Below are 23,810 nucleotides of genomic sequence, written 5' to 3' on the forward strand. Positions count from 1 at the left end.
AAAAATATAATAGTACTTTGAGTTTTTTTTAGATATTGGCTGTAGAAAATCGTTCATGTCAGTTAAGCCCTTATGAAGGAATAGTGTCAAATGATTTCAGTAAACTTGTATGCATGTTCACCAGTTAGTATGAAGATTTTTACTACAGAATTTTGTACTACAGAATTCAAACTTTATGTGTAAAAATAGTTATAAACAAAAGTTCGTAATTCTTCCAATGCTCGAAAGTTTTTTTTGTATGCTTTAGAAAAGTATAGTATCTTGCCTTAGAGGGATGGTACACAAAATATGTCACGCTAAATTTCGATTTTTTCGATCCCCCCCTCCTTGTCACGTTTTTTTGTATGAGACTTTCGAAAATTTTGTAAGGATTGTCACGCTTGGCTTGACCCCACACACTCCCACCCCCCCTAGGAGCGTGACGTAATTTGTGCACGGACCCATAGAAGAAGCAAAAAATATTGTATGGAGATTGCAAGATTGTTGGAAAAATCGTTTCCATTTGAACTTTATTGTTCAATTTAAACTCAGCTTTAATCTACATGAAAGTTCTGCTTGTTTGATGGCAGCTGTGTCAGATTCAGAGAGCTGCGTCAAATTCAGCAATCCTAAATTTACTAGAGATACATGATTTGCTCCTGTCTTATTCAAAATTAGCCGAAAATTACGCCAGTCAATATAACTTCATTTTTTGCTGTGCAGTTTAGTACGTGTGGCATAAAGACACAGAGGAAAATTCGCGCCGCGATAAAAACGAAAACGAAAAAATGGAAGTAGGTAAAATGGAAATTAATGTCACCGAGTTTCGTTGCGTGCTTCCCACCTTTGTGCTAGTTCCGAGGGGAAGCCGACCGTTGATGATGACAATCATGCTGAGTGAGGTGCATTATGTCCTCGCGGTTGGTGATATGGATTCAGTTGGTGTGTTTGATTTCCGCGGAACGGGTTGTGATTTGCGATTTTACTCGTTTTGGATTCGGACGTTGGAAGTTCTAAGATGGAGTAAAGCTGTGGAAATAGGATGTCTAATGGATTTTTCGATTGCTCGTCCTAAGAAGAAGACTGTTGTACCAAAATGAACACAAGTGGTGGTTTTGTGAAAGCTTACAGCAATAATTGGCTGTCGCAGTTTGGAATATACAAGTGAGATTGAAAATTAATTAAGCCAAACTCAATTAAGAAGAATTTTAACGCACAGTGTAAAGAAGTGCAGTTCATATTAAAAAGACGACGACATCGTATTCAGTAACTTAGCTGCACATACTGGAAAAGAACACTAGACATCGGACAATCATGCTTCAATAGCACAGCTGAGAAACATTTCCTACGAAAAGTTTCAATGACTGAAGTGGGAATGGAACCCACACTTCCCATAGATCGATGTGCTTCCGGACGGCACTAACCGCACGGCCATCAAGCCAACAAGCTTATTCAAGCATCAACTGTGCAAACTTTTTTGGAGTTGATTATTGGATTCCGTACCAAATGAGATGCTTGGGGGTCGTTCATAAACCACGTGATCATTTATATGGATTTACAGACCCCCTCCCTTCTTGTGGTATTTTGTCCATACAGAAATTTCAAAATTGTATGGAGCTTGGTCAATGGTCCCTTTATTCCCTAAATGACCACGAGGTTCATGGACGACCCCTAAGACAAATGCTCATATCTTTTTATACTTTGATAAACTTGTATATTTGCATTCGATTACTGCGGTATTTGATATTGATACACTTGATCCATGCCTAAACAAGTGTAGCAAACAGTGATCCGTCATGAATATGCAAGTGTGTCAACATTTTTAGAAGTACATAAGTATACTTGCGCAAATATCTTATTTGGAACGAAATCCGAATTGATACTGATGAACATGATAATCGGGACACGTACAAAGGGAATACGTAGCGTGTTGATAAAAACTTCATTTAAAAAAAAATCTCGCGGCAAATTTTCGAGTATTGAACACACAAAATGTAGCGTCATAAAAAAGATTACTTTGCACATAACAGTGTAGGAGAAAAATATGATCGGAAGATTAAATACATTTTCTATTACTCTAGCATTGAGTGCATATCAAGCGATATTTGATTTTGAAGTGTTCAAAGAGCCCTGAAACATAAAACAACCATGTTACTATGTTAATTATGATTCATTATCCGAACAATTGATTTCGAACCATCCAGCGTAGCACGTATCAGCCTAATTAGTTTGGCCGGAAAACCATGTTCAGACATTATCTGCCAAAGCTCATTTCTTTTCACTGAGTCTTTCGCTGCTTCGAAATCTTTAAACAGATGGTGAGTCTGCAAGTTATACTCCCGGAATTTGTCTAGGATCATTCGCAAGCTAAATATATGGTCCGTTGGCAAACGGCCCTCACGAAAACCAGCTTGGTATTCGCCGACGAAGGACTCTTCGAGCGGTCTCAGTCTGTTAAACAGGATGCGCGGCAGAATTTTGTACGCCGGATTCAGCAGTGTAATTCCACTGTAATTGGCACACTCCTGTGCCCTTTCTTGTAGATAGGGCGGATGAGGCCATCCAACCAGCCAGTGGGCAATTCTTCGTCCTCCCATACCTTCAGAAGTGTCAGTCCAATGATGAGATTCAAAGTTGGTGTCTTCAACTAAATGAGACATTTTCGAAAAACTTATTTGTTCAGAAATCTCTCTCAAGATGCGTGTTTGTTAGTGGGCAAACATTTTTTTAGCTTAGGTGGATTAGGGGCATAATGAACATACGGGGCGAAATGGACACCCCCTCAATATCTAAGAATATGCATACTTCATCAAAAGTTCATACACTGCATGAAATCTGTATTGCATTTAAAATGTTTGACGGTATAAAAGTTTAATTTTTGCTCCAATTTTCCTTCAAAATTTGACTAAAAGTTTTTTTCAGTTTCAAATTGGCATATAATCAAGGCCGTGGAAGAATCTAATTTTTGAGCAAAGTAATGAACCCAGAAAGGTTCTTTTTAGCTATAATGATTGAGGGAGAGCTCTTTTATATATCGGAACGATTGACAGTCATTGAATTTATTGGAATCATTAAATTTCATGCAGGTGTTCATTTCGCCCCGATACCTTTTTACCAGCCTTGTTTTCAACCAAATTTTCTCTCTCGCTTTTCTGACATATGATATGATTTTTATCATCATGAACAAATGTAGCCCGGCGTACTAACATCAAACTTGAAAGCTAGCCGGGGGTTAATTAAAAACATTGCCATTGTATGGTCTTAAAACGAACATTTGCTTAACGTGTCCATTATGCCCCTAATTCCCCTATATATCAGCTCAGTGACTTATCACCACCATTGGCGGAACTAGGATTTATTTTTCAGAGGGGGTCTAGGTGGTCCTATCATTTTTTTGTTCTACAGAAGTAGTGTCAAGGGTAATTATCACGATTTTTACAAAATTCGTGGTCTGCGTAGATTTGTAATGATTTTATTTGAGTGTGATTTTTTTACTTACCGCTGCACTTAAATGATAGTTGTCAATTTCATTTTTCATTATGGAATATATTCTTTATTTCTTTGATCCATTGAAAAAATCTTACAAGGGATCTTCTTCTGATTCTTCCACAAATTCTTGAATTATTTCCATACTTTTTCAGTGCTTTCTTCAAGAGCTCTTTTACAAGTTTTCACTGAATTCTTCCTGGGATTCCCACGGAAAATCGTTTCTGGGATTAGTAGTTCTGATTAAAAAAAAAGCAGTAGTATTTTAGGCTTTCTGGTCTCAGAATCTCAGATCAGAATCTTTTTAAAAGAACCTATATTAAATTGATGAAAAAACCTCTTCAAGAAATCCTGCTCGAGAATACTTAGGAAATTCTTTTCAACATTTCTCGAGGAAGGCCCTTTACGTTCTCATTGCATATGAAATCCAATTGTTTGTTTGTAATATCAACCAGTTGTTCCTTAATATTTTGTTTAGGATTCTCTAGAATTAGTGAGGATTATCCAAGACTTCCTTTAGAAAATTATCCAGCAAAAAAAAAAAAACAATGAAGGATTCTTACAGATGTTACTGAATAGATTCCTCTTAATGTTTGACATGTTTTGTATAAGAAATTAAACAGGATTCAGTTCGGAAACTATTCTTAGCGATATCTCAGAGAAGTTCTCCGTAAATACATCTGCTTTTGACGTTGGATAACGTTTTACGGCAACATACTGGGGTACAATTTCGAAAAACGAAAATCGCTCGCGTCACGAAAAGTCGTTAGGGTAGATGTACCAATAGTGGAGGTATTAACTTCGATTGAACTTCATTTAACCGCCTAAATTCAAGAAGCGCAATTAACCTTTCGGTCGTCGCGCGAATTTTCGTAACGCGAGTAGTCGCGTGTTGTACTTTGTACAACACCCTTGGTTTTGCGAAATCTCAGGAGTCTGACCACTTAGATAGATGACGTCTTCGGCAAAATTGATCAGTAGCTTAAGGGCTACCATTATTATAGCCAAGAAATTCGGGATTTTGCCACAAGGTGGCGCTAGTGAGCATTAAGCTTTTGTTTCCCAGATCTCATGATTCTGACCACTTAGAAAGATGGCGTCTTCGGCAAAGTTGTTCGGTAACTCAAGCACTATCATTGTTTGAGCTAGTTGATTCAAAATTTTGCCACTAGGTGGCGCTAGTGAGCATAAAACATTTGTTTCGCAAATATCTCAGGAGCCTGATCACTTAGAAAGATGGTGTCTTCGGCAGAGTTGTTCAGTAGCTAAAATTCTTTCTTAAAGTTCGAGATTTTGCAAAATAAGGATAGTCCCTGAGCTTCTAAACAACTTTGCCGAAGGTGCCTGTCTAAAAAGTCAAGATCCTGCAGTATTTGCAAAACAAAAATTTTATGCTCACTAGCGCCGCCTGATGGCAAAATATCGTATTTCTAGGCTCAAATAATGATAGCCCTTGAGCTACCAAACTACTTTGCCGAAGACATCATCTTTCTAAGTGGTCAGGCTCCTGAGATATCTGCAAACAAAAGTTTCATGCTCACTAGCGCCGCCTAGTGGCAAAATTTTAAATCAACTAGCTCGAAAAATAATAGTCCGTTACTTATTAAACAACTTTGCCGAAGACGACATCCTTCTAAATGGTCAGGATCCTGAAATATCTGCAAAACAAAAGTAAAACTTCCATGCTCACTAGTGCCACCTAGCGGTCAAATTCCGAATTAAATGAGGTACCATCAGATAGCGCTTCACCTCCAAAACAACTTTACTAAAGACCCCAAGTTTCTATATTATCTGGATTTTGAGATATGACGATTTCAAACTGTGGTTTCCTCGAACCGTACATAGTGCGTTCATTATTATGCGACTTCCATGTACATTTGTTGATTTTACCGTATTATAAAGGGCCATACTGTAAATAAAAACTGGCGTGTATTCTTTTTAAGATGATTCTTGAGGAAAACATTTTGGTTTGGTGTCGATAGATATCTTTGTTGCAAAATTATAGCATATAAATCACAACTGTTGTACAAAGTACAACAGCGCGACAGCCCGAAGGTTAATGTACAAGTTAATGTTGTAACGGGAAGTAACGATCTTTGACCTAATGAGAAAAATGATTTCATCGCAGTAACCCACGGCATGTCAGTAAAAAATAATACCTCCACTATTGGTACACTGTTCCTTTAGTTGCGGTATATTTTTAATTTGTGTTCCTATAGTTGCGGTATCCATTGTTTTCTTATGGAATCCTCCACTATAGGAACACTTTACCGCAACTATTGGTACAAGTAAGTAAAGTTTTAGCAATTTTAGTGATATTTCATCAGTTTTAAAGCAATTTGAATGCTCTTTTCAACTATTCCGTGTATCAACAAGCCAATACGTCGATTAGCAGTGCCGGTTCTGTGGCTAATGGAATAAAATCAGTGAAAATGGCACTACCGCAACTTTAGGAACACCCACAACTAATGAAATACTTACCCCAGATTTTGACTGTTAATAACATACTAACGCCCGGATATCTTTTCGAGATTCTTGCACCAATCGATTGGAAATCTTTCTACGAATCGACTCCAATAATAAAAACTATTGATTTTCATGACTAAACTATTGATAAATGGGTAATAGACCTGTTCAAATTTGAAAAAATGTTTGGAAATCTTCAGGTCAAGCAGTATTCTGAATTCTCATGGTAAGAACAATGTCTGGTCAAATTTTCAGCTCATTTGATAGAGATTTCATTATGCTTCAAGATGAGAATGTGTTTTTAAGCTTATTTTAAGGTTTGAAAAATCATAACTCAATACTCATAAATCGAAATCACTTGCTATTACCACCTATTGGAAGCTAATTCTATTCTGTTAAAGTTTGTCAAACACGCCAATAAGATTAAATTAAGTTTAAACATCGTTTGATTGAGATTAAATTTTGTTCTCCCCAGTACCCAGAAATCACGGTTTTCTGAATATGTATGCTCTAAAAAACACACATTGGTATTATTTTTCCAGGCCCTAGTCACCGGGAAACAAACATAATAAATCTATGAAATCATTAACCATAAACAGCTTACATGTTGCTTTAGGAATTAAATTACAAAAAATGCCCAAAGATCGAACAACCCATCACAACCTGATGATAGTTAAATCGTGCATGACATATGTACAGTCACCCCACAGTTATGGATCAACTAAGGGTCATTTTTCAGAACAAAATATGATTAAACAACATGGTGGCGCTGTACAAACCAAAATTACCTTCCTGACACTGCAGAATATAGTCGTTTTTGAGAATACACGTCAAAATTTGCGGTTATTTACCAAAAAGTGTCGATTTAAATTGAAATTCCAAACAATGTCCACCCCACAGATGTGGATCAGTGGAAGAGGAAGATCCGTATTATGGATCAAATCGACTCATATTATGGATCAAAACACTATAACAGCAATTTAACTGCGAGGAAAACGAATGGTGTTTTGTTAAAAGCATACGTTTTGGCGTTTCTTTTGGAATCGTCTTATCTTTGATTTATAACTGTGGTATGGATTTCAATGCCCCACAGTTATGAATCAACGCTTCTGGGAATACGATTGACATTTTATTTCCTACAGACGGGAATAATATATTTAAGCATATTTGAATTGATTGCGATGCTGTACAGATTTATGGTTCACGTAGGTAAAATGTGTTCTGCGAAATTGCACCTGTATTCGAGGGGGGCGACACTCCCAGATCTTCGTTTAGATGCACTTTCGGATAAAATCCGATTTTTTAGATCAGTGTATTATTCTAGATTTGACGTGCTTCATGCGCTGACATCTTCTGTTGAACGATGCGCGTAGATTGATGAGATGCAAGATGTGAATGGGTGGAAGGAGAAACAATGATGATGTTGATGATGGGGAGCGTAGTGCTACAGTTTTTTTTTTCTAAACAGTTTCAATTATACTTGTAGTTTTCGTTGTTATTACTTTCAATTTTAATACAAATCAGGCTAGGTGAAAAGATTTTGAGCCTTTATTTAAAGAGTAAGTAACTGGTAGCTATTTGTTTCCAGAACTGCATGCTCATTTCTGGGAAATTGTACTGATTACCATTCTAATCTTTAAGGAACAGCACTGCACAACACCATTTCATCGTTAAGTAAACCCAGTTAACCCGAAAAATCTGCGATGAAATCCCTAGCTTCAAAAGGCGAAGAAGCAATAAGTTTTGTTAATATATTGTAAAATTAAAATTCAATTTGATAATCAATAAAATATTTATTTATGGGTAGGGGCGTGTACAGACAATTTATCAGATCACAACACACACCAAGACACGGACTGAAAATAAGTTATTACTCGTGTTCTCCGAGCTTCTTCCGCTGCCCTTTTCGATTCAATGCCACCAGGAACGCCAACTGTTTCAGTCCATCTCCACCCACAAAGCCTTTCAATCCCGAAATAGTTTATTCCTTTAGCTACATGCCACTTTCCTCGGACCTGGCGTTAAACATGACACTTCTTATCTTGAAGGCAATCGCCGATCTGATCGTACCGGAAACGATTCCGCCGGGAAACTTGATCAGCAAATTCCATACTCGGTTCTTCAGCTTCTTGGGCAGTCTGGAGCGTTCGTTAAGGTATCTGTCCTGTCGCATCATGGAACCAATGATCAGCATCCTGCTGAATCTGGGCCAAAATCCGAACAACTAGCTAACCCAGGAAAATATCTGCGTGATCTTCCAAAATCTGCTGGATTTATAATTTATCATGATGTTTGGAAACATTCCATAAATGATGCAGCTCCGTTCTCCCTCTTTGTTGCTGATCGATGACAACTGAGTCAATCCGTTAAAACACTCATGTAAGATGCGGAAAGATGAGGTAGATTTATGAAGATGGATAAAGATGTTTTATAAGATGCCACGGATAAAACAAGATAATATGCTGCAAAAAGATGAAAGGTCATCGCAAAGATTATTCAAAGATATCGTAGTAATCTTAAATATCTGGATGTGTCGCCCCCCTCGCCTGTATTTGATGAGATATTTCCGTTTTAATCCAACTCTGATCCATATCTGTGTGCTATCCATAACTGTGGGGTGACTGTACCGTCGAATGAATGAATTGAACAAGTTAGCATTGCTTTTTCTTTCCGAGTAATGATTGTTTGGATCGTATTTCACTGACTATTCAGAACGATTTGAAAACAATCATTATCATTGACTGTGAAAAAGCAGTGCTAACGTGTTCATTTTTTACATTCCTTGAAGCTCATGGTGGTGTTCTTGGCTCACCAACAGCGGATTACGAATGTGCTTCCTAATTGCCTATTTTTTACAATTTATTTTCTTAAGATAAAAGGTATCTTTAAACGGGATTAAGTTTTAGAAATATATAGTCATCATGTTCTGGAAATTCAAAATACAAAATTTTCAAAAAGGTATGTTTTTCGGGGAAAACACTCCCTAAAAATAGTGATTTTCAAGAACCTTGAAGCACAAACCTCATCCAAACTATGTTTAAACTTACTCCAATCATAGAACCGTGTTTAACAAAAGTTCGTACAATTGAATAAACTACTATGTGAAGGTATTTTCGATAAGTTTTAATGTTCTGTTCAGTAGTTATGAATTTTCAAATTTGAAAATAGTCCAAAAACACATAATTGATTTGAATCACATCGAAATTTTCTCCAAATTTACTGAAATTTTGAGCACAAGTTCATTTTGACATGAAAAATCAAAATATTGGTTGACTGAGGAACTTCCAGACATTTGAATAGGTCTAATGGGTAAATATCGATGCATATCTTATTTTCCCTAGAAAAGCACATTTTTTTTGCTGTTATAAGGTTTTGACGTTTTGAGGATGACATGCACCGTAATTTCGTGTGATTTTTTTTTAACTAGTTCGTTAATTTGGGGCTCAAATGCGTGTAACGCTTTACGGAGCCGAAATTCTTTTTTTGTATTTTCATTACATACAATTAATTGTTTTTTTTTAGTTCAAGATTAATATGGGATGGAGCCAGGGTACTCGTGGCAACTCGAGGTTAGTGGTCACAATTTTGAAAGAAAGGACATGGTAAGGATTGGGTTTAGGGTTCTTTACTGCTCATCCGGGAGGCATAGCGTGGTAGCTCTATTATCGTTTCATGGCGTTGGTACTAATTTCTTGCCGGTATTCGTCTGCCGGATGACCAGGATCCTCAATCCAACACAATTGGCACAAGACAGAAAAAAAACTGGAGAAGAGAACACAAGAGAATTAAACTTTTATACAAGACAAACGAAGGAAATGGTAAATTGCGACCATATAAATGAAATCGCGGGTGCCTCTAACTGGAACATAGGGTTGTCTACCTCGGGCCGCAATGGTATCCAAAAGTTGTGCTCTGGAGGCGTCCATATCCGTGCACTGCCAAACTCCGTGATCGATGTCATCATAACCGGAACAACACCTATTACAAATATTGCTCAGCGCGAGGATAATCCTGTGTAGATGTGCATCTAGCGAGTAATGGTTGGACATAAGTCTTGACATCACGCGAATGAAATCTCGACTTTCGTCCAAACCTCTCCACCAGGCTCGCAAGGAAACTCTAGGAATTATGGAATGTAACCACCGTCCCAGTTGGCCATTTAGCCAATCGCTTTGCCAACGGTGAAGAGAACTTTGACATAACTAAATGAAAAAAAATCATCATGTGATATTCGTCTATCATAAATCTCACCTTCCTCAGCGCCCACCTTTGCGAGAGAGTCCGCCTTCTCATTGCCATAAATTAAGCAATGTGAGCGGACCCATTCAAAGGTAATCTTATATGGTCTTTCGACCAGTGCACACATCTGCTCTTTTATTTTTGTAAGAAAGTAAGATGCATGCTTAACAGGTTTCATCGATCGAAGTGCCTCAATAGAACTGAGGCTATCCGAAAAGATGAAGAAGTGGTCTGCGGGCATGTTTGAGATCATCCCCAATGCGAAGTTGATTGCTGCCAGCTCAGCAACGTAAACCGTGCAAGGTTCCCTGAAGTTTTCGGAAGGCGGAAGAGTTTTCATTAAAGACACCGAAGCCAGTGGATCCATTAATACGGAATACGTCAGTGAAATATCTCCTGTAGGAATCGACAATCTGGTACTTTGCGATGAAAATACGTGGGATAGTTATACTCGAAGTTGATCTGGAATTCCATGAAGAGCTTGTTTCATGAACAGATCGTATTCAACAGAGGAATTGTCATTAGTGAAGCGTACACGTGGGGGTTAAAACATGGAAGACTTATATCAGATATATTATTCAACGATATTGAACTTAATAAGATGGCTATTTGCTGCTGAGAGAAAACAAAAAGAGCCATACTCTAGAACAGAGAGAATTGTTGTTTATAGTTTTCTGAGGTGAGCACACCACCATATTCCGGTAATTGTTCGAAGAAAATTGCAATGGTCTTTGCAGGATTTCCGTTCGTGGTCCCTTAATAGAGACCATCTGCAAGATGCCTAAACGCCATTCAGCATGTTGTTTAAGCGTGCATGGTTCTTCCAAACAGTTGTCAATATCTTAAACATAAATAACATAAAGCAAGGAACTAAACCCCTCTACCAGCAGCTTAGTTTTTTTGTAATTGTAATTGCTCAATCCACACCCTGGCAGACAATTATCCGCCCATCTAGACACGGGCTGGGTGAGGACCTACCAAGCCTCCCCCGTTAACATGTCCTTTACCGTTTAGCACACCGGGATCTTCCACAAGCAGGCGCCGGAATTAAAGCGGTCCCACAAGCTTCAGATACATTAAATAGATATAGTCCCTCTGGCACTAAACCAAATAGCGGCCTCCATATCATCACTAGCACTGCCTATCCCGCACGCCAAACAAAATGCCGGAAGTAGCGTGCCGTGTAGAACATCCGATGTTCAACACAGCACACCACCTCCGACACCATGCTCAACGTACAGCAAAGACATTGCTAATAAAAAGCGGAATGCGTCATTCGATTCAGTGCCAGAGGGACTATAAATGTAACGAAGAGGAAATGAAAAGATAGTAGAGATGGTTTGTTTGTTGGATTGCTGAAACGAGAAGAAATAAAGTCATTACGTTAAAACGTGGTTTTTATAGTTGAATAAATGTATCGATAGTTTCTCATCTGTTTCTTTTCCGTGTCGTAGTTGCGTCGATTCTATCCACCTCGAGTTTTGTCGTCTCCGCTCGAGCAATGAGGACCACGATGAAATGAAAATATAAAAATATGAGCATTAGTCTATTATTTAATATGGTTCTCATTTGCTTTTAAATACCTATGTAACATATGAACTCTGCCTCTATCAAAAAATTCTAATGAATTATATTTTATTCTCCTGCACTTTCCCTAACACAAAGTATTCCTATTTAGTAAGACATTTACAAGTGCAAAAGCGCAAATAAAAGTGTGGGACCTCATCGAATCATGTTGATGCCCTCAGATCCAAGGTGCTGCTGTCTTACGTTCAAAACTTCTTTCCTCAAAGTCTGTCTATCAATTCCGAACTCTATTGCATACTACCATACCAATCAGACCCTATTCCTGACAAGACACAGAGTCATAACCCCAATGTGATGGATTTACCCAGTAAATCCACAATCTTGTCCTAACCCCTCTTACGTTTCGCTATCCTCGAAAGTCACCCATATTGATGCTTGGCAAAAAATATCAGTATTCAATCCACAAATCCCAAATTACACCACATTACGTTGGTCCGTTTGGCGTCGCCGGTGGATACCTGTTCTGACATTCTTTCAAACCCCATTTCAACCATGTCCCCCCACTTTATCAATACGAATGTTGACGAATCACGATAATCTGAAGATCGTGACCAGAACGGAGGTAGGATAAATCACTAGGGACCAACTACCACCCCTCTACCAGCAGCTTAGTTTTTTACCACAAAAATAAACTTTTAAGATCACGATATTTATTTTTGTTTCTCGATATTTGTGAATATATTTTTCAGAAGTCCTCAAGAAACTCTACTAGTTTTGAAATCTGTATCGATATTGATCATTGGTCATCTGGATCCGAAGATATTCCAGAATTCCTTGGAGGACCGACGCGTATCCATAACCCCCCGTTAATTTCTCAGGCTGCAGAATTTTCATCGTATTCGGAAAGTCACTCTTTAAAACAATTAATTAATGAGAGTATGTTGTGAACAAATTAAGCAATTTGGTGTTGCCGTCATTGAGTTATGAGTATATAGGTTTATGGTACCGTTTTGATTCATATTACGAACAGCTTCAAATTCCGGACACTCTACTTTATATGGGGAACATTTCACACGAAATGTTTCAATTTTTGCCGTTCAAAAGTTTTCACTTTCGAGGCTCGTTATAGAAAAGCATTTTTCTTAAATATCTATGAAAATTGATAAAATCCAACTGCATTGGACGTCTCTTTAGTAGCTCGATGATTCCAATTTATGATTTGACGTTTCTATTTATGATTTACATGAGCTGTACGCAATTCGAATCAAAATGTCCGGAATATGAGGAAGCGTCCGGAATAAGAATCATGGAACGTGCACACGTTTCTATTTATTCAAATTCATTCATGTTGCGAAATCAGAACCTTTACCCATCATTCGAAAGGTAATTGTTTTGAAGGCTCAATAACGAGGAGGAATCATACAGAATGATTTATTTTATATGCTTTTTGTTGAGTGATACTTCACTGAGGCCTTAAATGTCCGTAATATGAATCAAAACGGTACCACCCTGGCCAAATGAAGATCTTGAAAGCTTCAAAAAACATATTATCGTAATTTTCAGATATCTCCATGAATTCTTAGCGGTTTATATATTTTTTTCATAGTAGCTCCTTATCACCTGTTATTATATTGTCCACATTTCACTTTTTTTTTTCGATAAATTGATTAAAAACAAAACGGCCGCCAAAGACATTTTGCATGGAGAATGTCAGTCCTCCAAGAAAAATCGGAATACAGGTTGGACTCGATTATCCGGAGACTCGATTATCCAGGGACTCGATTATCCGGGATTCGATTATCCGGAATTTTAGACCCGCTTATCAGGAATTTGTTTTTTGATGTTCTTGTTTTTCAATTTTTATGCATAAATCTGAGATAATTTGGTATTGAATGTTTTTGCAGTTTTGAACGTATTAAAGGAAAGGGGGGGTTTGAAATAGTGTTTTTTTGTGTATGCTGATAAAATTTTCGTTTTTCTTGTGAAGACCCCTACTGTTCCTAGAAATAATTTCTGGAAACGCCACCACATTATATAGTCAAAACAACGAAAAAAGATAATATTTAAGTTCTTTTATCGAAGATTTCAATATTTTTCTTAGTGATTCGATTATCCGGAGTGAACTAAAATCGATACTCCGGATAATCGAGTCCGACCTGTATCTTCAACTACAGATCGCCAACGATTATATCGACACGGATACTTCATGATTCCATGACTCAACTTGCCACTTTTCAGCAACAAAATCGGAATCATAAATTGCAGATATCTAAATTCTTGAATAGTGCTTATGTTTTCATGAATTTTCATTCATTATTCCAGCATACATGCTTCATGATTTCATGATTTAAATTGGCACTTTTCGTCGCTAAAAATTTTAAAAGTAACTCACTGCTGGCGTTACGGTAAAATGATTCATGATTTCATGACTTTTAGTCATGGTGTTCGTTCATAACATAAAAATACACGTTCCTCCCGAAATCATGACTGTTTTACCTTGTTTGGAGAGATGCATTTTCCCCGTATGGCTGAAAGTTATTGCGGCTTAGGGATCATGCACAAATTACGTCACGCTCCAAGGGGGGGGGGGTCGAGCCAAGCGTGACAAGCCTTACAAAATTTTCGGAGGATTCATACAAAAAGTATGACAAAGGGGGGGGGGTGTTCGAAAAAGTTGAAATTTAGCGTGACATAATTTGTGTACCATCCCTTAACGACCCTTTCGGCCTTAATTTGTAGGCAGTTCAACATCGATTAATTTGATGAGACACACAAATTAGTAGAATAACATTTTTCAGTAAAATTTATTGTTTGCAAAATATTTCCAAAATTAATTTGTCAATTACATAAAAGTTTGTATTTCAAGTACCGTAAAACGGGGTAACTTTGATAATGCGGGTAACTTTGATAGTGCGAGGCCCACAATATATTAAACGAAATAACGAAGATTCTGTTAATCAGTTAAGCAAAACGAATGCAAAAGTAAAGCATATTAGTATGAAACTTCATGTTAAAGCTATTTTCGTTGGAATCAAGTGTATTTGAGGATTTATATGCAAATATTAAAAATTTGTTAGATTTTAGCATTTTTGCAACGCTTACAAACAATCTGTTCTACGATCACTATTTGATGAAGTTATAATGAGTTTGTCACTTATCCTTGACAGCCTAGTTATAGTAGAACAAGAATTCGGCCTCAAATTTCTTAGCGAAACCCATTTTTACAAACTGGGACCATTTTTATAATCTAAGTCATAAATTTCCATATATCGTTAAACGCCTAGAGGTATGCAACGCCCTACAAATGTTCCGTAATTCGTTCAATTTTGTTCGATTTATACCTCATTATCAAAGTTACCCCAAAACAGAAACCCGACTTTCGACTATATGAAAAATAATATATCCATTCAGAATAAACCTTTTGGCAATCTATCAAGTGCAATCGATAGCTAGGATGTCAGTACTTGTTTTAAAAATATAAATTGCAATTCTTTGAAGCAGCATGTATAAATATTGAAGTTTTCTTCGAAAAAACTATCAAAGTTACCCCGTTTTACGGTATTATGATTTTTAAGTCGAGCAAAATTCAAGTTACATCTGATATGCGGTAATATTTTTCTGGATAATCGGACCACTAGAAGCCGAGATCCAACCCAATCTTGACTATTTAGTATGGGAAATAATTCCATGCACCTCACTTATAAAGTTGAACATCATGAGTTAATTTTTTTTATTTTTTGAGCTAGCAGTTTTCGTTTCATTCAAGGATATTCTCTACTTTTCACGAGTCCCGCTTCGTCTGCCCTCAATAAATCATTTAACGGCAAAATTCTTTCTCTTTCACTCTCCTAAAATATTATAAAATACGGTGTTACTACCTGTCAAATTTGAAAAGCATTAGCCACGTTGTTCTCTAAGGCACGAAAGAGAGCGATTTCCTCATGACGTAATCGTGCAATGGACGATCGGATTTTATCAACCCGGTGCTAGGCAGCCATGTTTTTGAGGTCGGCATAAAACTCAAGAAAAACAACGGAAAGTGGCGTAATCATATCAGGGAATTTTTTCTCCGATTTTTTAATTTGTTCCACGTTAACCACACCAACTCAAATTACTTTGCTGTACTGCAAACGAATAGTTAGTAACCGTTTGTTTGTGCCAATATAACTGTTGTTGAGAGAAAAGATTTTTTTCTGCATAAAAGATTACGCCTTTCTCGATTGTTAGTCCTTAAACGACTATTTGTTTACATATATTGAGCTGTCAGTGGGAACCACTTCCCAGTGGGAACCAAAGATGTTTGCTCGTTATTTTCCAATGGGGTAGTATGGGCGGTGTCAGGAGGCTGGATTTTATTATATACCGTAATCCGGGGGCAAATTGATCACTGGGCGAATTTTATCAGGTCGGTACCAAAAAACATTTCCTTCCAAGGATGCTGAAAATTGTGTTGGCACCACAGACATTCAATGTTTTCTAGTTTATAGATGTCTTATGATGATTTTGAACTATTTCATTTTTAGCAGGATCAGTTTTGCCTATAAATATTCACACTTTTTGAAGGTGTAAGCAATACAGTTGGAAATGTTGGTGCCAAACAATCCACTGGTGCTATGCCTACATGTCAGTTGTGAGGATTTAAAATGTTGTGTAAGCTTAAGTATGAACTACTGAACTCATTTTTGATTTCATCCAGCATAGCAAGTATAGTTTTTTGCTCATAAAACCGTTTATTCTCAAATAATGTGCTAATTTCAAGCGGAATTGCCTACATTTAGGCATATAAGGCAGATTTTCAAAGTTTAATTTTGCAATAAAATTATTAAATATTCGAGTTGTAAGAATTTTGATATCATTTTCAGATTAAGGAGACCCAAATTTAGTAGATAGGGATTTTTTTTATTCTTAAACCTGCTTTGTTATATGGTGATCAATTTCGCCCCAATATGTCATTTTAATTTTTTGATATTAAAACTATTTTTATGATATGTTATATATTATTTCATGAAAAGTCGATTACATAAACTGATAAAGACCAATGGAGTACTGATTTTGTCGAAATTTATTTGACAATATTTGAATTCCGAAGGACAACACAGCCAAAAGTTGTAAAATAGTGATCAATTTGCCCCCGGATTACGGTACCCTTTAATGAATCCGGAAACTGATTTAACTTCCAATCAGTATGAAGTGTGGCATTCATAACGCTCTATCGCGTTTCATTTGTACCGTAATCCGGGGTAACATTGATCAGCGGGGAAACATTGATCGGTATAACCATTCTAGTAAAAGGTTCGAATTACTATTAATTGATGGAATATTATCAAAGCTGGAATGGTGCTTCTCTTTCTTACATTCATAAGCTAATAAAATTTGAGGTTTTTGCGAAAATTACATTTCGTTCATGCGTAAATTTGTCAAATTTTTGAAACATTGATTTTTGTCAATATGTATGGCACTACCGAAGATTCATGTCCCACATGAGTTCTGCAAATGGTATGAGTAAGGAAAATGCGATTGTTACTAAAAGTGGTATCGCCGAAAACGATTCCGTTGTCGAATACTTCATAAGTTCATTCAATTAAGCAACATTAACGAACTACTATCGAGAATGCAGAATTTCCTTAGCAAATTGCCTACATTTAGGCGTATTCCGCGGTTCAAAGTGTTTTTATTTTTGAAATAACTCAAAAAGTATTTTTTTTGCGTTTATTATAGAGGCTTTAAATTATTAGCCAAAAAGTAAATGACTTGTAAGTGTTTGATCTATTTATTCGGCTTCAGGGGCCATGATTTAAGTAAGCAACGACATTTTCAATATTACCGAACGTTGTTAACATGGGTGATCAATGTTACCCCATATCGACTAAATCAAAAAATCACCTAAAACATTTATTTAAACTTATTTAAATCTTTTGAAAACCAAAATACAGTACACAGTCACGAGCGGTGGGTGCCAGTACTTGTTTTAAAAATATAAAACTTGCGATATTTGCATTTTCAAATGAAAAATTCAAGATATATCCCAAAAACTGATCAATGTTACCCCGGATTACGGTATTCATAATTCATACTGTAGGAATGAAGGATTTGATTAATTCTCGATTACTTTTTCAAATCGACGTAAGAAGCTTCCATACGGTTTTGGGAAAATTAATTCATAAGAATCACAACCTGTCTTCTAAAACTTTTTTTAAAATAATAACCTTTTAACATTTTTTCGCCGTGTACATTGCTTAAATTTTGCATACAATAAGCTTGCGTTCAAAAACTAGGGAGTTCCTGTTATTTCCCACAAAAAAATATTACAAAATTATGAGCCAATTTATTCAGTTGCGTTGGACGTTTTTGTACCAGTGTAAAAACGGCTCACGTAGTGTTTTGTTTTGATTCGTTGTTAAGTCACTTTGTCTCTCCATACAGCGGGAGCGGCGAAAGTAGTGGTTCGGTTGCGAAAGTTGAAAATCTTACTTTCGGCGTTTTGTAAATCCGGAAATTAACCCGTATAGGCCTGAGTGAAAACAAAAATTCTAAAATCCTCACCGCTCAGCGAATTCTTAACGGATTCAAATGATTTTTTGTCAGTTCACTGGCCCATATATCTAGTTTCTAGAAGTGGTCAGAGGAACTCGGAAATATTCATGTGGCCGGTTATTCCGGTGGATCACTGGGTCAAGTCGGGTAAAAAGGGCTTTTTTGGGACATGCCAAGTTACCTTTATTTATTTGCAATGACAATCATTTTAATTTGCAAAAATTATTAGGATCTGATATTCAACGTTATAAATGAAAAGTTTTGCACCATTCAAAATATACCGGATGTTACCATCCGGACGTAATGCCCGGAAGAACCGGCTGTAGATTTGTCGGATACTAAACCATTTCAATTCTCGAAAATTAGGAATCAAACATAATTGTGGACTAAAATGTGTTCTCATAAGCTTGGCACAGATGTTCGGATACAAATTGGTCACTTTATCGTAAATTTGAGGCGTCCCTGGACCCGAAATTGGTCATTTGTAGGATTATTCAAATGCAAAACTCATAGTTATCCAATTCAATCGTATCTCAAAAGGTTTACACTAATGCAATTTTCTTAAAATTCCGCCATGTAGTGGCCACATCATAGCCGATTCCGGAAATTATCTGTGACTTGGAATTTGACTACCTTCAGGGACACAAACGCACAGTACCCTTCGCACCCTACCTGACCCAATGATCCACCGGAATGACTCCGGCCACAGAAATATTTCCACGTTCCTCTTTTCACTTCTAGAAACTAGATATGTGTGCCAGTATACTGACAAAAAATCATTTGAATCCGTTAAGAATTCGCTGAGCGGTGAGGATTTTAGAATTTTTGTTTTCACTCAGGCCTATACGGGTTAATCGTTCTAAAAATGAAAAATCGAGTTGGCTTAGAGCGAAATGTGCAGAACTTCGTCTGCGAAACACGTGGAATCGATAAAGTAAGTTTGTATATTTTTTTTACTTGAGTCTGTTTGAATAAGTTTTCGAGAATTTATGAAAAATGATGGATTCATGTACACAGTCAAGGAGTTTCATGAGTTCTAACTGAAAAGGTTAAACGATATAGGTTATACAATATAGACTCAGCTAGTGCATGTAGCAATAATGTTTCAAATTCTTATTTCTTAATTTTTCTTATTTCTGCGCTACGTCCTAGGACAGAACCTGCTAGCGTTTTGAAAGAACTTCCAAAATTATTGACTGAGAGCTTTGTTTGCTATTTTTGCAATCGCATGTCATTAGCAAGTATGAATATACTACCCAAGATGGAATAACACATGATATATTTGAATTTTTAAAAAATCTTATATTGTTTGCTGACTTGTGTTTAGTTTTCTCAGAATAAAAAAAAAACTTTGAATGATCAAAATTATTGATATCTTGGCCAATATGGACATATTAAAACTCAATTGGGAACTGTTTTTTTAATAGAAAAATGGAGAAAACCCTACAATTGTGTTCCAAATATTAGTGAACGATGTATCGGAAGGGAATAATAATATGACCGATATATTGAATAATAAATATCGATACAAAAATATCGAATATCTAAAACAATTCATCGATTTTTCGATACATCAGAAATATCGGAACGTTCATAGATTGATAACCACGTCTAAGGGCCTCTAGGCCAACTCATAACCTCACGGTGTCTATGGCTGAAAATATTATCTAAAATATACATTTCTTTTGATGGATATCTCGGACATACTTGTTTTGTTTTTAGATTATATGTTTGCCCAATGACACCGTGATTTGATAGAGTGGCTTTTCACACATTAAAATCCGACGGGCCGTTTCTGTACTCGAACTACTCGTTCGCCGTGAGCTCCGTATACACGTCTGTCTCCGTCAATAGGCTACAAACGAATTCCCGTTTTCGCGTCGCTTTCCTGCTAATCCCAACACATACACGATCATAGCCCGTTTACAACAGCAGATTGACTGACTGTAATATAATAACCCTTGTGTCACCATTAACTTATAATATTACCTTTGTATAGCCTGTACACATCGTTACAAAAACCAAAGAGTATTTTTTTCTCAAAATTTGATTGAAAGTATTTCTTTTTCTTTCACAGATATGAAATCCCCGAAGAGCTTCCCAAGAAGCCACCCAGCAATCAACATCGCAGGATTGCATTATACGGCATTCTGGGCATGGCCTTCGTACTGTTCTTCATCCTCTTCGTAGTAATAAACAAATCGGAGGCAGATCGTCGCAATGGTCTGATTGTTGCCAGTTTCTCTAACGAAACCAGCATCGAATCCAGCATGGGTCATACCGTGCTGACAACTCCGTTTTCGTCCAATGGAACTTTGATCGTTGGTGGAGAAAATGCCACTGGGATAAGCGAGGATGCTAATAATGCGATAGCTGAGGCAAGGAAGCAACGGCGCACTAGGAGATTGGGATTGGACAATTCTGCTGCTGAATTCAACGATAATTTGGTGCTGTATCCGAGCGAGTATATGAAGCCTCCCAGATTAGGGAGCATGCGAAGATTTTCAGAGGATTACTCTCTGGCGGATAGCTATCAGTTGGATAAAAGTGATTTGCCAAGGCCTTTCGGGTTTGAAGTGAGCACAGTGAATCCAGTCGGGTTCTCCCGGCAGAATTTCACACAATTCCCGGAGCAGACCACAAAGTCTCTAACAAACTATGGAATGGTTAACAACATCCAGGATGTTCTGAATCAATTGTCGTCAACAAGAGTTCAAAGCTACAAATTTATTCCGCACCATTTACAACAACCTTCAGAATTCAATAACCCAAACTTTAGGAACCACAGGGTGAAATTCTCTGGAATCTACAGACATCCGCGTAAAAATGGCGATATAACAACTTTATTTGGGTCTTCTTCCAAGCAGCACGAACTTCGTGTTTCGAAACCATTGGACATCAACAGTCAGCTATCGGTTCCTAGTGGTTACATGCCAGATTCTTTATATAACTTTAGACCAGCCAATCCAAGTGACATCAACCTTCTAGCAGTCGACCAGTTTAGGTTTGCTCCGGAGAAAAGCTACGACGCAGAAGAACCCTTGCCCAAAGGCATGCCCTTCTCAATCATGTTGGATGTTCTTCCGATGGCGGATGGTAGTGTACGATTCAAACGTCCTTTGAAGAAGAGGCCCCCGCAGAACTACGCAAATACCAACTTTCCTTCGTATTTCAACAATCAGAACTTCGCTCAGGTACAGAACGCTGTCTACAATCAACAGTACCCCGAAGAAGACTCCTATTTCCGTAGTTCATCGTCGTACTATCGACCTCAGCAGCAGAGATTCATCCCGACCATGAAACCCGGCAAGCTTATGGTTCATCTGAATCTGTATCCGAAGAAACCCGCCGAGGCAAGCAGAAAATTCGAGCTCGAGAAAACAGCGCTGGACATCAACCATCTGCAGCTCAACGTTGGGGAAACTCTCCCGGACCCGGAAGCACACTTGGTCGACCCTACCACGACCACAGCAATTCCGAATTTCCTGGAAATGTTCTACGGTGTTAAATCGCTGCCGCCAGTTGTGACTTCTACACCAAGTTCAGCAACAACCAAGAAGAGTACAGTCCTCAGCCCGGTTCCGGCATCGGGTGATCAGGAACCGAGTGAAAGTTTCACCAATGGGCACGCGGCAATGGGACGTTATCCCCCGTATCGGATGGTGAAGAAACGGCACGAAGTGGTTGACCCCAGGTCTTTGGAGGAGTTGCAGCAACCGAAATCGACCAAGCTGAACTTGGTGAGCTTCGACGAAAAGGATGCTGTTTGATGGGATCCAAGGATATAATGGTCTTGTTGTGCGTTCCTGAATTATGAGTAGCAGTTTAAATGTAGTATTTATTTAGTTGTAGTGTTAGAAGATCATGTTGCATCTCATGTATTTATTCGTAAAGTAAAATTCGATTTCTTGATTGATTGAAATAGACAGTACACCCGATTCTGTTTTTGCACGGATTTTTTTTCACGTGGCCGTGCAAAAAAAAGTTTTCATACATTCATTTACCGCCAAAACCTTATTTTTGCATGAAACGTCGAGAAATTATGTTACTTTTTTTGCACGGTTTTTGAAATTTTGAACTGAACACTTTTTTGCACGGTACGCATCTCTCGTGCAAAAACAGAATCGGGTGTAATCCTAAAATATTATACCTAAATGAGAGAAAATGTTCTGATGGAATCCAGTATCCAATGAAAACTTTGTGATGAGATTCAATTTCACAAGATTTTTATGAGAAATTCCCAACCTCAGCTCTGACAAACGGACATCGAATTTAGTTATCATTTCAAATTATCTAGGTTCTTATTCTCAGAATCGACAGCGCCCTTTGTTTTCATTCGCATGTTGGCTTTTACACTAACCCCATTTGCACTTTTGGTATTTCGTAAAACATGACCACCAGATATAGTAGGCATTTTCTAAACCCACTAGCATACGGCTTCGGGCGGCGTCCTTAACGCCTATCACTCTCTGGCACTCTTCATCGAACCAGTCATTTTGCTTGGACATCCTATCCAACATCCCCTACCGTTGTGGTCATACACACTAAGCTCTTACGGTGAATTTCACCGTAATCTCAACAGCTGAACAGTTCGGTGAAATAAAACACCGTATTTCCGTCGAAATTTTACGGATTCCGGTGATTTTTCACCGAATACTGTAAAAATTTACCGTACTCCGTTAATTTATTTCACCGAACTGTTCAGCTGTTGAGATTTTTACAGGAATCCGTAAAATAATTTAAGTGTGTAGCTTTGTGGATAGGGTCCTACAAGCTGTTGAAGTCTCTTAAAACTTAGTTCTTCCTAGTTGATCGTCTAACTACTAGCAGTACTGTCCTAGACGCTCAAAATGTACGTACACACTAAAAATATCTTAGATTTACACGAAACGTAATTTTAGCTTTAATCATGCAAAGCCACACACCAAAAAAATCTTAGATTTACACGTAACGTAATATTAGCCTCAATCATGCAAAGCCATTTCTCATGTATTATTCAATGATAAAACCTATAAACACATCTATTATATACAACATTGTTACCAAAATCCTTAATATTGAACGCGAAACGTCTTCTCTCGAAGAATGTTGCATGCAAAACGGCACGGTTTACATGATTTTCACGCTTAAGGCTAAGTAGCCCGTCATTCGTTTTGGCAACAATGATGACTTTTCAGCTTGCATTTCAAATTGATAAGACTCAGTCTTTATAGTTTATATTGACTTGAAAAAGTATCACTGTACGCGCTAACATGCATAAAGTATGCTGATACTTATTCAGCTGTGTCAGTGCAAAACCAACTGACTATCTTTGATTTGAAATCGTGAGATGAATAAGCAACAATCATCAACGACGCGTACAAATTCCAATGACGGCCTACTTCGCCTTAAAATTCAATCATAAATAATGCACATGGAATGACAAGCCGTCGATCCATCCATGTGCATTATTTTTAGCAGAATATTCAGCGTGGAATCATGTAAACTGAGCGATCTTGTTTGCAATTTCACTTTCAAGATGCAAGAAAGCATGCAACATTGGCGAATGTTGGATGGAAGATCATGAAATGTTTCAGTTT

At 37.5% G+C, this 23,810-nt stretch overlaps 1 protein-coding gene across 1 annotated transcript; it reads left to right on the top strand.

Moving 5' to 3' along the window:
- The first annotated feature begins 914 nt into the window (after window positions 1-914).
- Window positions 915-22,256, top strand: LOC110676010. Its single transcript, XM_021842260.1, has 2 exons — window positions 915-1,143; window positions 20,309-22,256. Exons 1-2 carry the CDS (start codon window positions 1,076-1,078, stop codon window positions 21,999-22,001), a joined length of 1,761 nt encoding a protein of 586 aa, XP_021697952.1. The 5' UTR covers window positions 915-1,075; the 3' UTR covers window positions 22,002-22,256.
- The last annotated feature ends 1,554 nt before the right edge of the window (window positions 22,257-23,810 follow it).

Source organism: Aedes aegypti, chromosome 2, assembly GCF_002204515.2.
Source record: "Aedes aegypti strain LVP_AGWG chromosome 2, AaegL5.0 Primary Assembly, whole genome shotgun sequence".
Taxonomy (NCBI): Eukaryota; Metazoa; Arthropoda; class Insecta; order Diptera; family Culicidae; genus Aedes; species Aedes aegypti.